This window comes from Patella vulgata, chromosome 9, assembly GCF_932274485.2.
Source record: "Patella vulgata chromosome 9, xgPatVulg1.2, whole genome shotgun sequence".
NCBI classification, from domain to species: Eukaryota; Metazoa; Mollusca; class Gastropoda; family Patellidae; genus Patella; species Patella vulgata.
Genome location: NC_065887.2, coordinates 21756231 through 21772916, shown reverse-complemented (window position 1 = coordinate 21772916; position 16686 = coordinate 21756231). Strand labels below are relative to the sequence as shown.

The window sequence follows — 16686 nt, the reverse complement described above, 5'->3', positions numbered from 1 at the left end:
TTACTTTCTATTTTGAATATTTATTGGCAATTGGAATTCGATATAAGAGTAGGCCATAGTGCCGCTGCCCGGGCAAAATTTCCCTCATAACACAATGTATGGCGTATGCCCGTCTTCGTTAGCCCAGTATAGGAGCTGAACGGTAGGACGTTTGAATATCTCTATGCATAAAAGATTGATTTTATTTTTACATTTGAACTACGTTTACTATGATTGTTTTTATTTAAGCCTATAAATGTTTATGTGATAAATCACCATATGTACCTCAGATTTTTGCTGACGTGCCATTAACCCCATTTCATTCGCCATATATCCCAATTTATCAATTTGTAACACGCAGCATGTATTGTAATTGTTGGGGGTCATAAACTATACATATGTTGTCTACACTAAATAAATATAATGGTGTGATTTGATTAAAATGAAGATAAAATAAATAAATTCTGATTTGATTATTGGGGCTTCAGAGACTTGTCAGCTTAAAACCTTTTTTTTTGATCGGATCATACATATTAAATTCTGATTTGATTATTTGGGTTTCAGAGAATGTCAGCTTTAAACATTTTTTTTTTGTTAGGATCATACATATTAACGTTGTAGATCGTTTGACAGATATTAGAAGATCTTTCTACATATCCGACATGTTAATTTAATAATATGAATTGAAATAGGTGTTAACGTCCTATTATTCTGCTCCGACTAGGCTAATGAAAACAGGAAACGTCATTATGTGTGCTATGAGAGACATCTTGCCCAGACAGCGTCGCTACAAAATATCTCTCCCGAGTCTATTTAAGGTAGATCCGCTATAAAGTTCATCACGTGATCTAATTCTGGAGGCCCAGTTTGCAGAAAATCATTTTTAACACCAAATGTTGTAAACTCCTATAAGCCAGTTGCATAAGTCATATGAGTATTTGTAGACCACGAATTGTGTAATAGTCTGTTCACTTCACATTGTAAATCGTCTCTAGTGTGTAGTCCGGAATTGGTTGTGGGTTGGTGTCCGCTGCCGATGCCAAGCTTCTGGATCGAGTCCACTGTTTTGGAGAAATAGAATCAGGTATGGCATTAAAACAACTAAATAAATGACGACTACGAAAGATAATGCTATTCTTTAAAGCATACAAAAGGGGAGGGGGTCTTTAAAGTTGCATAACCCGTTTGCATTTGGATGTACAATTATTTAAAATAGTTACCAATGACATGTTATCAAGATGAAATGTTATTTTTTTATTGGCCAACTTTTTCCACCATACAGAAATAGCAACAAAAATCGGAACTCTAAAAACGTTACATCAGACATAACTGCACTATTCTTCCAAGAGAGTGGCCACTGAAAATAATGTCCACAGCCCGAACAGATACGCCCCTCAACCCAAGTCATATCTCCCCGCACTGTGAGTGAAGAGCTGCGAGACTTCACTGCTTGACCAGAGAACTTCTGGAAAGAAGATTTCATTATTCAAAACTCATGCCAAATCAGCATGTCTTGTTTAAGACCATCATTAATTCTGATCAAATGAAATTGTTTCTTAATTCCGGCCATTGCATCATAAAACCGTCTTATAAATAATGCTCTACCTGACTTAATAGCCTTGCAGAGAAAATTAAGGCAGCCAGCCAACTACTGTATATCTTTTAAAGTTATTTTCTTTCTTTTTGAATACACTTGTAACAAACTAATTAAGTTTTATGTTTTGTTTGTTGGTACACGGATAACAGATTTTACAGTGTCGGTCTCAAGGCCCAGAAAGGTTAGTGTTGTTATAGGGTCAAAGGTTTTTTCATGTTCTATAGGGACTCCAATCTCTGGGCACAAATCAACGCAACAGCTAATCAATATAATTTGACAATTTGAAAATAAAATCATTCAGATATTGTTTCAGGGAATCCAAACCGGATTTAAATTCTACAACCCAATGTAAAAAGGTTGAAAACTTCTCAAATAAGATACAACAAATCAAACAACTATAATACTTGTTGTCGAATTGAAAGCATAATAAATCCAAATCTCTTGGGTAAATCGGTAAGGGTCTGAATGCCGACTTAATATAAATTTTGGCTAAAAATGCACCCTTGCCCACGACGCAAATTTCATCCATTACTTTATCGAAAAATGTGTATATATTTTTATATGAATAAAATCAAGTCTCTTACAATAAATAGTGCTACATTTATAAAATACATTACGGTAAAAAAAAAAACAACGCTGCTATATTTATAAAATATATTACGTTATAGTAACTGCATCAATATTTATTAAACACATTATGCTAAAGTAAGTACTACTGTATTTATAAAATACATTACGGTATAGAAATACAGCCGTATTACGTTATATCATTTTACAGTAAAAAAAAATCATTATCTCTCAAAATGTAAGTTTTTATGGTAAATTTCTTATCATTCAACTGTAGTATTGTATAACAAATATTTCTTTATTTACAAAAGACATGATAGGTTGCTTTTTGTTAAATACCCTATCATAAAAAATAGTGCTATATTTATCAAATACAGACAATGTAGTATCTTATATTAATGCATTATACACAGAAAACAGAAACTCCAATATGCTTTAAAGACTCTACACGACAAAAATAGATCGAGTAACCTTTGTATGAAAAGGCTGGCGAATTAATACGAATAAATCTAACACTAATCTACCACTACTCACTCTTCCATTTATCCTACAAATTCCTTGCTGTTATACCATTGTAAATGTTATTCCACAACTGAGGGTCATCGTCATATAGATGGTTTATTTCATACCTGTAAACATTCTCCTCATTAACTGCTTCAAGAAAGTAATCTATATTAGTAGGTATATCCATACCCTTATCTATTATCAACATCAATCTGTTGGGTGTGGTTAAAGTTATAAACGACAAGCATACAGACATGGTATAGGCTGAAAAAACGTCAGCAAGCAATCCAGGAGTTAAAATTAAAATCACTTTCCAACTGGAATCCATGGAGTTGTACAGCTCCTGGGGCTTATCTCCGCCAATAGGTTCATCTTTATGACGAAGATATAGTTTTAATCCACGTCGTACTTCAAGTTCCTCGTACATATTATGACACACCCACTGGTAAACATCATCGGCATAAAGAACACATACATCATAAGCAAACTCTTCTCTCGTCTTGGGTTGAATATATCGTCCAATCATTCTTAATAAAAATAATTTTACTTTAAGTTTATTCTTAACGAAAATAAAACAAGTCAGTATAGCAAGTAATATAACACTTGATCCAGTAATAGATATAGCAAACCAAGTTCCAGAAATACAATGTTGTTGAAAGTCTCGGTAGTGCCTGTACATGTGGTTAGTGTAGATTCTCTCCCCTTTCCAATCTACACAAGAATAATTTCTACCATCTAGATCCACTCTGGTCTGAATGAACCAATCTAACATGTCAGAATTTTCACAAATACATGCAAAGGTGTTTCCGTAAAAAGATACATGAACCCTATTACCTTTAGAAAGTGCATCTAATGTGTTTCGGGTTTGTCCATCAACAGTTACTAAAGCGTTGAAACTAAGGAATATAGACTTCAAGTTGACAAGATGCTTTAGATCTGGGACACTAATTAAATTATTATAAGACAGCGATACAACCTGCAGCTCTATCAAATCATCAAATATATCGTGGGGCAAGCCAGTTAATAAATTATTTGTCAGATCTAGATTTTGCAACTTTTTCAAGGGTTGAAACAATCTTTTACCAATATTAAAAATCTGATCTGTATCAAAATTTACACGACTTAATCTTAAAGTAGTTAAATTTGGAAAAGTATCAAAAAAGGATTGATTTATATACCGACAGTTATCTTGGCTTAAATCAAGTACATGTAAATTTTCTAAACCTGTAATAATGGCCTCATTATAGAGAGTTAACATACTATAGGAAAAATTAAGATGAAGCAAATTTGATCCTCCAATGAATTGAACGTTTGGAATTGTACCAATGCGTTTAGCTAAACCATTTAGATAAAGATATTTCAGTTTGGGTGGTAAATACACCGGAATGGATCCGGGGCGAGAAGGTGGGTCGAGGTTGTCAAATTCTGTGTTACCATCAAGACTAAATTTTAATTGTTTAGAGAGATCAAGATATTCCAGATTTTCAAACCGGGGGAATAAAAGGTAAAAATCTATCAGATTGGTTACCTTTCCCAAAATCATATTGTTTGAAACGTCAAGATGCCTAAGACACTTGGTCAATGTTGGTATGGGAAAAGTTATAAACTTTGAAACATCGCACATATATATGTCATTAAAACGTAAGTCCAAAGACCAGATGCAAATATCTGAGATTAGTTCTACGTTAAAATCATACCCAGCACTTGTGATATACCTTACTCTAGGTGAAAACCCGGCGACTTTTACATATTTAAGTGTTCTGTTTTTAAAAACTTGTAACGTGTTCATCACTTCAGGAAACGGTAGTAAAGATGATGCGGTTGAGGATAAAATAATATTTTCTAATTTCAGAAAAGGTGCTAATGTACCCGGTTCTATACCGTAAATTAAACAGCTTGTCAAATTAAGGGTTAAAATTGGAACTGTCTTAAATACTGAGAAAGTGCTATTTGTGACGTAGGCTAGTTGACAATCAAACGTAACACCATCTATATATCTTTCCGATAAATCAAGCTGTTTAAGATTTTTTAGTTCTGAAAACCCGGCATTAAATTCAATTGCATCGATATCAAGTGACTCCAAACTGCTTAAATGGCGGAAACCTTTGCTTGAAATGTTCGCGGAGTTCTTCAAATGTGATCGGATACTCAAACGTTTCAGGGACTTCAGTGGTTTAAGGGATTTATCTGGCAGTGCACTTTCCGAATAGTTGAGATTATGTCCATTTAATTGTATCTCGTGTAGCTGATTGAGATTGTTGAAGGCATCTTCTTGGATTTCCAGTATAGGGTTGAAATTTAAATTTAAATATTTTAGATTAAGTAATTCAGAGAACTGATTGTTTAAAAGATGCCGGATGTTATTGTTATTCAGATACAAGGATGTTGTGTTTATCGGTAGATTCCAGGGAACCGTAGAAAAACCGCCATGAGAACAATCAGCTTTAATACCGCGATATTTGAGGTCTTCACTGAAGGCACAATTTTTGCTAACCTTTAAAATGTCTTCTCCACGAACTACCACTAAAACCGAAACTAAATACAAAGCAGTGGCTTTCATCATGAGTCTGAAAAAGCAAATTAGACAAAGGCATTTAAACTTTCTGTCATTTAAAATTATTTTGTTATTTCCCCCCATTCATTCACCGACCTCCTTCATGTAAAAAGTATACACAATGGAATATTAAGTTTAGAATTCAGTTCTTGTAATTAAAATTGCACATCCATCTAAGAAGAATATTATGTGTATTAATCTGTAGTTTTGCAGCAACGAGGACAAAGTTTACACATGCACATAGCAAAGTAAAATCATACAGCATACTAAGTTAAATGACTTAAATGTATGTATTTTACTTTCCTTATACCCTTTTTCAGAGCTGTTATTGGAGTTATGGATTTGCATATTTTTATAGTTAATTGGTTTAGATTAATTTTGCCCCATTTTGCAACTGCGAATTTTTTGCTGTGCACCAATCCGGCTCCCCTTATATCAAAAGCATAAGTTGCTATTTGTTTGATAATGGCCTGGTACAGTTTGATCAAGACGTCAGTAGGAATATAGTCAGATGTACATACTTTATTTATGATACTGTACCAGGCTCTTTTCGCTTTTTTCGCTAAGTTTGACATGCCCTGTTTAAAACTAGAGTTATTGGATATTAATACACCCAGATACACATACGTATTTACATTTTCCATGTTATGAATTCCAATATGGAACCTTTTATTAATGTTTTTCTTATTATTAGAGAAGAACATTATTTAGACTCTTTTGAAGACCAATATCGGTAGAGGAAATCAGAACTAAATCATCAGCAAAGCGAAGGTGTGAAATTTTGGTATTATCTAGAGTGGGTGCATCGTTATCAGAATTGGTTAAATAAGTGTGAAGATCATTAATATAAATATTGAAGAGGGTTGGACTTAGAACACAGCCTTGTTTTACATCCATATGTGAAATTATTGAGTTAGAAAGCCCATTGGTAGTTTTGACGCGATACGAGGTCCTTTCATACATTGAGTATATGAGGTTAAATACGTTGCCAGAAATGTTATGTTTTAGAAGTTTCAGATGTAGATCATTTCGCCAGATATTGTCGAAGGCTTTTGGGAAATCCACAAAACAGAAGAACAGGATTCTTTATTGCATTTTTGTTTGTTTATTAAGGTTTTCAGAATAAAAACATTGTCCACTGTTCTGTGGTTTTCTCTAAAACCACACTGATCTGCGTCAATAAGGCGTATGAAATTCTAGTTCTGTTCTGTTGGTCACTTAGTGGAAAGAAAAAGTTCATCCGATAAATATAAATACGTTAAAATGTGTAAAGTATTGAACTATACGAAATTGAAAAAAATCAACATGCGATTGAAAATAAATTGTATAGTAAGATAAATAAAACAAATGAAACGCAAGTCTACGGCTAAAAAATGAAATAAAAAAACGGCTGTCTTTGATTATGTTTTATTTTATGATGATATTCATTGTGTACCCAGACGGGACTCAAATGCAGGGTGAGAAATGGAGTTTAACGCCCGCTCGATCAGCCAAATTAAAAAATTTGACACTCGGGATTTTTGGGACTAGATTTTTAATATTTGGTTTAAGGCAACTATTTTAGTGTTATGTTGTGCACAGACGACCTTGACATCAACAGAAAGCAAGAATACGTCTCGCCGAAAGTCCTTGACATTGATAACGTTCGTGATGTAACAGTACCCCCCAAAATGAAATTCACAGACTTGGAGAACAATCGGAATAAAGTGTTTAGTAACGGTTGTGGCCTCCTCTAGCGTCTCGTACTGCCACACAACGTCTTCTCATGGATCTCAGAACATTAGTAAACACTACCCGAGGAAGACGTCGCCACTGCTCAGCAAGAGCATGTTGAAGGTCCTGCAACGTCAGTGGTGGATTCACTTGCTGACGAACACGTCGACCCAGTTCGTCCTAGATGTGTTCGATAGGATTAAGGTCGGGGCTAAGCGACGGCCAATCCAGGACTTGGACACCGGCATTTCTTAAAAAATTCTGGGTAGCAATTGCTGTATGGGGTCGAGCATTGTCTTGTTGAAACGTTAGTCCAGGCCCGTGTCTCTGCATAAACGGAAGAAGAACAGGTTGCAAAATTTGATCCCTGTACTGGACAGCATTTAAGTTCCCTTGGACAACAACAAGAGGAGAACGTGCATGTGCACAAAAAGAACCCCAAACCATGACGCTGCCGCCATCAAATCGGTCAACTTCTCTGACGCATACTTGAGCGTAACGTTCACCTCGTCTGCGGTACACTTGGACCCTGCCATCGGCAGATCTCAAAGTGAATCGAGGTTCGTCACTAAAGACAACCGAATTCCACTGTCTTTGAGTAAATCTTATGTGTCTTCTGGCCCACACAAGTCGGTTACGGCGATGAAGAGGTGTCAATATTGGTCCAGCAGCCTGCAAGCGATTTCGAACAGTTTGTGCAGTTACCCTTCCACCAAACATCTCTCTACTTGTGGAGGTTGCAGTGACAAATCTGTTTCTAAGATGACGTAATCGTATTGCTGGATCTTCCTGGAGTGACGTCACACGTGGCGCTCCCGCCCTTGGGCGGTCGGCAATAGTTCCAGTTTGAAGCACTCTCATTCTAAGATTAATTATTGTCTGACGTGAACAATTAAAGGCTCTTGCAATAGTGACCACAGAATGACCAGCATAGAGCCTACCTATAGCACGTAGACGTTCTACATTTGAAAGGCGCGGCATTTTCTAACAAAGATGAAAATAACAATTTTAATTTGTTTTTCCAGTTCAAGTTACGTGTGCGTGTTCAGTTTAAGCAAAATTGCATCGATTGACCTCACGAGTTTGTGTTTGCACGTGTTTTTCAGGTTTTTCATCTTTATATGCCCAAAAGTCACGTGATCCACGTGACTTTACAATTTTATGAAATTAAAGACTTCTTACTACTTACTATCGTTAGAAACACTTTAAAATATATTTGACTTACCAGAAAAAAAATTTTGTTGAAATTCATCAGTGTCAAGTTTTTAATTTGGCTGAGTATAATATAGTACATTGTTTCTTTATTGATAAAATGTAAACGGAGAGGGATTTAGTATACGCTATGCGTGTTCCACAACCCCTATTCATATAAAGATATGAATAGAGATACTGTTTATAAAAAATTTGTTCAATTTTATTTCAATAATTCGCTTGTACGTGGACGTCTTTAGCAAAAGCCCCACGAGGTTGCACAGGCGACACTACTTCTTGACACGTACAAGCCCGAAATCGAAACCACGCCCCTTGACTCTATAACATACCAACGAGCACGAGTTAACAATTCGGCCACCCAATACTCGCCCAAATGCAGTATAACGTACCTAACATGGGAGGAGACACGGTGGTTCTGTCAGTCAGACGTTGGCACAAAATCCTTGTGGTCATGTGTTCAATCATAGTGTTGGCCGAGAAAGTTCATCTGGTGAAGTCTTTCGGTGGGACGAAACACCGAGGTCCCGTGTACACGCAAACGAAGCCTCGACAGGAACAATTCGATGTAAGCGTAGGATGCAATAGGGCCGCTGTTCAGTGTCCATCATTGCACACTGCATGGCATCCGAATGGCGAATTAGTCTGCCAAATATGATAGAAGACGCCTTATTGTCGAAATACAACACATTTCTTACTGCCATTAGAGGTCGCTTGTCCAGCATCGTCAATTGGTCAAGAGATTACATCGATGCCACAAAAATTTCGCAAACCGTGACTCTCGACAAGTTTAATACCATAGTAAATGCAGTACACATTCACTACTGTATTCAATTTACACCCTCCACCAAAAAAACAGCGTTTTATTATTATGTAAAATAGTAATTGAATTTCGGGCATATTATTAATTTCTCCCCTAGGTAGTATTGTAAATGAATTATATGTTGACAAATAAAACATACGGTCAGAAATAAAACATATTGGTAGTAATAGAAGTATATGGGTAGCAAATACAAAACACGGTTGGAAAACCAATAGATGGGAAGTAAATGAAATATACGGGTGGCAAATAAATCATTCGGATTCAAATGGATTATATGGCTAATAAATTAAACTATATACAGGAATAAAACACGTAGCTGGGATAAAATATATTGATAGCAAATGAACTATACAGGTGGTAAATAAAAATCACTCGGTTTAAAATGGAATGGTAGTAAATTATGTGGTTGTATTAAATATATCTCTCGAGGTCAAACATGTGCAGGGCTGTAGATTAATTAGTCAATAAAATATGATGTATGTATGTAGTAGTGTTTACTTACTGCTCAAAGTGGCGCTCGTCAATCCAAACGCTTAACACACCACACCGATATAACCCGACGGTACAGTTCGCTTTATCGATTTGGGGCTTCTGGGCATGTCCGGATAGTTAGTTCTAATTGAGGACGTCCTCGTTTCTGACCATGCCTTCAAATAGAAGGTTTAAATCCCACGATAAGGACCATCCACAAATACCCAACCACACCCTCACACGCCGCAAGGTATGTTTATACAGATGTGTTCTTACGAATGTGTAAAAGCGAAATGTTTTGATTTCTTGAATTGTATTGTAGTATTTAAAATACACGAATATCGTAACAAATTGCAACTGATAAATAAAGTCAGAACATATCTTATTATATGTTTTACTGAATTGGGATAGAACCCGAAAACAGGGTAACTCTCCGTTGTGGATATTCTTTCAAATATTGTGAACGGGTTGGTAAAAAATTTGAAATTATGATTGTGTTATCAAACATTGAGTCGCCCTGTTCTGTAGTCGTCTCAACATGATCTTGTCATGGGTTACCTTTTTTCTTACAATATTTATTCAATCAATATTTACTTAACCTAAGATACTGTACAATACATTATGTGAATTCATGTTCCGGGTTACTTAAGTAGAAATGAGTAATGTACTATAAAAGAAAATATGTCTTTAGAGTAATTCATAAGTATGTATAGCACACGAGAAAGGGTTTTACCCAGAGGCACTTGAAGGTATTAAAATAAAACTTCTTACTACTGCTTGACTATAATACATAGTTCACGACCAGAAATAAACAAAGCTATATTTGGGGGTTATTTTAACATGATAAGACTTAAAAAAACATCATTCATGTACAATTAAAGTATTGCTAAGTTGGATTTTTGTATGGTGATGTAACCATTGGCTGTTTTAACGTGTTGAAAAGTTGACAGCCATATTATGTGGCTTTACAGCGGTAGATTGTTGTGCCACACAGGTTTAAGGTCCTTGGTCACAATAAAATTCCAACCTTCGCCCTGTAACGAATACTTAATTACCCCAGTCTAGGCCTGAAAACAAAATTTCTAGCTTCCTAAGAAACGCAATTCCACTACAAGGCCTTCGAAGCTAAACAAACAATACAATTGTGGAAAGTGGCTCACTAATCAGGAGGTCCGGGGTTTAGTCCCCAAAATTGTTCCAGCATTGTGTCCCCTTGTCAGTGGTGCAGGGTAATTAACCAATAAACTATTTTTTGCCAAGGATGAAGGCATCAGGTGTTTTCGCCAATGTTTAATTTTATGCCAACTTCAGAATTATTAGTATAACTAGTTTAAATGTAGCAAAAAAAAAATTCTTGGAACTCTCGGATTTGTGTTCCTGGTGCAGTGGCAGCGGCGCCGCCGCCGGTGGTTAGAGGGGCAAAATTTTGGCAAAGTCCAAGGTTAAGGGGGTAAATGCACGAGCTTCAACTAGGGGTGGGGGGCCTCCCCAATATATGTTTGAAAAACAGGCTGCCGGAAATACAGTCTGGCAGTATATCCGGCACTGATCTTTGAGATAAAGTGTCAAACGAACGGACTTGCGAACCTCGACGAAGTCCACTTACGAGCGCCAAAGCAGGAAGTGCTTACTTAGGGTATGGGAGACCTCCCGAAGAAAATTTCGAAAATTATACTGCCGGAAATGCTGTCTCACAGTACTTAGTCAGGAACCGGTCGTCGAGATAAATAGAGCTGACTTGAAACCGTCCGTCGCCTGATCACTAGTTTATCCGGTCAGAGAAGAAAGTGTCAAACGAACGGAATTGCGAACCTCAACAAAGTCCCCTCATGAGCGCCAAAGTAGCGAGATCTTATGGAAAGTATTGGGGACCTCGCCAAGGTAATTTTGAAAAATAGACTGCTGGAAGTGCTGTCTGATAGTATTCAGGCACCGATTGTCGAGATAAATGGAACTGACCAGATACCGTCTGTCGCCTGATCACTAGTTTATCCGACCCCAGAGATATTTTTGAAAAACAGGCTGCCGGAAATGCAGTCCAGCAATATTTCAGGTACTGATAGTTGAGATGAAGTGTCAAACGAACGGATTTGCAAACCTCAACGAAGCCTCGAAAATATGAAAAATAGACTGCCGGAAATGCAGTCTGGCAGTATTTCAGGCACTGATAGACGAGATAAATAGAGCTTACCAGATATTGCCTGTCGCCTAATCACTAGTTTATCCATCCAGAGAGGAAAGTGTCAAACAAACGGAGTGAGTGAATCAAAGTGAATGAATATTTTCGCCACAATATTTTGAGAAATAGACTGCGGGAAATGCAGTATGTCAGTATTTCAGACACTGTCGTCGAGATAAATAGAGCTGACCAGATACTGTTCGTCGCCAAATCACCAGCTTATCCGAACAAAGAGGGCATGTCAAACGAACGGAGTAAGTGTATATCCTCGCCGCGTTGAACCTATACCCAAAAACTTTGAGGATCATAACAAACACTTATCAAGTGGTTCACGTGTTATTGTTTATAGTAGGTTTACAGCAGGATGGGCTTGGTTAGAAATCACTCAGTCTCTACAACACGCTAATATTTATTATTATTATTATTATTATTATTATTATTTAATCACTGGAGAAGGTATTGATTACCGAAACGCATCACAAATACATTTTTTTTTATTTTCTAAAATTATTGGGGAGGGGCTAACAGAGGGCAGAACAGATTTAGGGGGGTGGGGGGGAGCTTTATAAGCTTTCAAAAGAGGTATAGTTGGTTTAGCTTCGAGCACCTTGTAGCGGAACTTCAAGCTAGAAATTCTTGTGTGTGTGGGGGGGGGGGGTAAATACAACATAAAAAATTAGGATCACGTTCTCTCGTGTAGTATGCTAGCATTTATACACGAATATTATCTATTAGAACTGTATTTGCTATCAATAAATGTTCTCTCTTGCAACATTTACTTATACATTGTATAACCTTTCTACCTAATTTAACAAAACTTTTTGACATATGTTGACATAATCCAGAAGTATATATATTATTGTGACAAACTATTTAAAATTGCGTCCGGTTGCTCGGTCGTTTATTTTGCATAATTAAAAAATAATTAATTTTGAAGCTTATGTATTGAAGGTGGTAATGTAAGAAAGATGTCTGGTTGAAAACGTAAAAGGGGAACAGGATGTAACATGTTCCCTTTGTTTACAAATTATATCGGAATGCTATAACTTAAAATGTATAGTAACTTGTCAAACAGAGGACGTGTAAATTTATAATAATATATAATCGATGACTTCAAAATAGTCAGGTTTATTGTGCATCTAATTATAAAGAGGATGCTCGAAACTTGTCTGCATATTTTACTGACTGTAAGACAGAACATATGTAGTACTATGGTCTTTGCAACCATATTGCATCTTTAACTAATTATTGGGTTCACATACACACATTGTATAGAAGTCCTGTCTCATATGCCCTAAAAAACGAGTGACAGGTTGACGCATAAAAAGAGTTATCAAACCAAATCATAGCTGGTTCTATGTGTCAACAAAATATCACCAGATCACACGTGATCGGAAAATTACGATTGCATCATTTGGCTTAAGTTACCAAGCATATCTGTAATTGCACAGATTCAGGGTGATGATAGTCTGATCTGTGAGTTATGTCCATGTGGGTCCTATAAAAGGGACCCTGCAAGGCCTTTAATATCAGATATCATTGGGTTCCGGAGAGATTACCATCTGAGTTCCTAGACCAGAAGATTAGCAATTTCTATCAGCAGACTCCCAGCGTGTCTGGGTGGAATGGGATTGAGAGAATGACTTTATTCTCATGTATGCTTTTATCTTATGTAACCAGTGCTTGATACATAAAATGTAATAACGAACTGATGCATTGTTATTTCTGTTAAGACAGACGTTTTAACTACTGAGAAGATAACCGTATTTAACGGCGGAGATAGTAAGAAGAAAATACACAACGTGAAAAGGAAGCCAAAGAAGACAATGGAAAATACTATACGATCACAAGGCTATTAAGATATGTAGTAAGAAGAGAGTGCATGGGTCATACGTAGGATGTGGTGACCGGGGTGTGGAAGGCCTGACAAAAGAATTCTGGTGGGAAAAATAATGGTCATATTTGTGTGGCACCCTTGCTAATGTAATAATATATGAAATGTTTATGTAATAATGGCTATTTATCTACAGACTGCTGTCGCTTAGTTTCCCAAGCACTCGTGTTAGGCAAGATAAGAATACCACCCGTATTTTTCTTTTAATTTTGCAAGGTTCCTAAAATCTTCGTTGAATTTCCTAAGACAAGTGTTGGGAAGTTAGATAATTAACAAATTGTTTCATATTTTACATTTGCTACCGGGAATTAACCAGACGTCGATTTCTTTCAACGTCCATTTATACTGAGCGCGAACACGAATACGATCACTGACAACTGCGACTTTCGTATTGAAAGTGATGGCAACATACCTGAAAATTCGGAGATGAAACTGGCGCATTAACAATTTGACCCCGTATACATTTTGACCTTGCACTCTGATTGGCCAATCAAAATCGTTCCCCAACTGTCCCCCAAAAATAGCTTGGTGGGGGGGGGGGGGGTCTTCGCGCTCTTCCACCGCTGCTTTCGCGTTAGGCGTCAGTATAAACTACTAGTAGTTAATTAAATGCGACAGTATGAACGGACATTCAGACTGTATCTGTCCCTGACACACTATGACTGACCTACATCATGTACCCGAGTCATACATAGATATCATCCCTAGATGTATCAATTAAAATCACAGATGGATTGGACTAACTTCGAGGTATCTGTAACAGGTGAGGCTTGGCAGGCTGCAGGGTAAGGGCTTCAAGATCTTGTGTCTTTCGATCACGGTGTGTTATAATATTTTTGACACTATCATACACCTTTATTAAACATGTCTTTTTGCATAAGTTTATTGCCTATAAAACACACTTCCATCTTCCTTTAGTCGTGAATCTGAAGAATTGTGAACTGTGTGTGTGTAGAGGGGGGGGGGGCAGAGTCCCATAATGTGGATGTATAACAATCAGTTTACTCCAATGCACGAAAGTGAACTGTTTTCATGCTAGCTAAAACAATGACGTTTAATCAAAATAAGTATCTTAAGCTCAAAATCATCATTGCATGTACATGTACTAGCCAATACAATGCATAGTTGATATTCAATATTAAGCTGTTGGTCCATCATTGTTGGTTAAAACCCTAAACACTACATTTTAGGCAATAACGAAAGGTTTCCCCGCGAACAGTTAGAGGTGATTCTGCGCAAGACGCTATCCTGTTATTGGATTCTCCCCAACAAAAGCACAGGCTGCGTTTGACTATCTGGTGTCAATTTCGAGAGATTGTGAGGCCCGATAAAACATCTTCCTGAGTCAGTCCAGATTTACTCTACAGAGCCCTCGTGTGGCCCTCGTGTGTACTGCGGGTATAAACTACTATACCAAATTCACATTTTCGTATTACAATCCTGATTGGTACAGGTGCCATCGTGTGACGTTCTGTAGGCATCGCGCCTGCTTCGGTTGTTGATTGGTTTTTGACCAAGTTCAGGGCCATCTTCGCGAGAAAATCACAATTCCATATTCGTATGGCCATTTGGTGTTAATTTCGGGACAATGTGACACCAGCATTAAATTGTCTACTCCACGAACTACAATCAAAGGCAAAACTAAATAAAAGACAGTGGCTTTCATGATGTCAAATCTGGGTTTGGTGTAAGACTTTTGCTAGAATTTTTCCTCTTTAAATTAAGGATAGCATTATATTGTATTAATTAATATCTCTGGCAAGTTAGTAGATTCACATATTTGTACTTAAATCAAGTTAGCGAATGTGTGACAGATGGGTATATAAATTATAGAACCAAAACATAGCTGATTCTATATGTCAACAACATGTAACCAGATTATAGTGATTGGACATTTACCTATTGCATCATTTGGTTTAAGGGACCAATCATATCAGTAATCACACAGGTTCAGGGTCCTGTATAGACTAGTCTGTGCGTGATGTCCATAGGTTATATAAAAGAAATCATGGCAAACTTTTGAGTCAGATTTCATTGGATTCCGGAGAGATTACCATCTGAGTTCCTAGACAGCAGCTTGATTCCAGAAGGGCAATCTGACTGGCTAGGGGTTAAGAATGACTTTAGTATTGTAATCTGTACTATGCTTGTATCCATGTATCCGGCTATGATATATAAAATGTAAAAACGAACTGCTGCATTGTTATTCCTGATAAGACAAACGTGTTAACTAACTGAGATAGACAAGAAGAAGTAAATACACAACGTGAATGGGAAGCAAAGACAACCAGAGACAAATTCTAGACGATCACAAGGCTACTAAGATATGTAGTAAGAAAAGATGCATGGGTCATACGTAGGATGTGGCGACCGGTTTTGGAATATCCCGCTCTCCACGTCTGATTAAAGGCCCATGGTACTACATATTTGATTTGGTTCCGTAAGTCAGTTTCGACCTTTAGGTTCAGCAGCAACTTTTAAAGAAGAAAACATATTCTATTTGGGGCCGTGACTAAGTTTCGACCTTTAGGGTAAGCAGCAACTTTGGAAGAAGAATACATATTCTATTTGGTGCACGTGACTAAAAGATCGAGTACCATGGAAGAAATCTGGAAGAAGAAACCCCGTACAAACCAGCAACAGGAAAAACATTCTGGTGGAAGAAAGAAATCTGGTGGAAAAACAAATTGGTGGAAAATAAATCTGGTGGAAGAACAATTTTTGATGGAAATATTCACAAAATTGGGCAAATACATTTTTTCGGAAAAATTGAATGTAAATTTGTTAACAGATCACATAATAGTAATATAAAATAAGTGTTTTAAATTCCACTATATAGAGTATAAAATATACTTGAGTTTTGACAGGGTCATTAAACAATATTGTATCACTAGTGTTTCTAGGGAGTAGTTTAAAAAAAACTTTTTTTAGTATCACTAAGAAATAATGATTAGCAAACGGAATAGGGAATAAAATAAGGAATTAATGTTGTCTCCGGATCAAAGTGGGAAGATGACAGAGCTAAGGATAGAGTTGGCATGTTTCTTCTTTATTCGTTAAAGTGTGTGTTTTTGTGTCGTTCGTATATGTGTCTAGTTAACTACAGCTAATATAGTTTTGAAACTCTTAGTCCAAGTCTCAAGATTATGGTTTTAGTTGAGTAAGACTAAATTAGGTAATTTAACTCTTGAAAAAA

At 36.7% G+C, this 16686-nt stretch overlaps 1 protein-coding gene across 1 annotated transcript; it reads right to left on the bottom strand.

Annotated features, from left to right (window-relative positions):
• Positions 1-2177: 2177 nt before the first annotated feature.
• Positions 2178-5207, bottom strand: LOC130014283 (toll-like receptor 4). The gene has a single exon (XM_056103277.1). The coding sequence runs from the start codon at positions 5205-5207 to the stop codon at positions 2691-2693; it is 2517 nt and encodes an 838-aa protein (XP_055959252.1). The 3' UTR covers positions 2178-2690.
• Positions 5208-16686: the final 11479 nt, after the last annotated feature.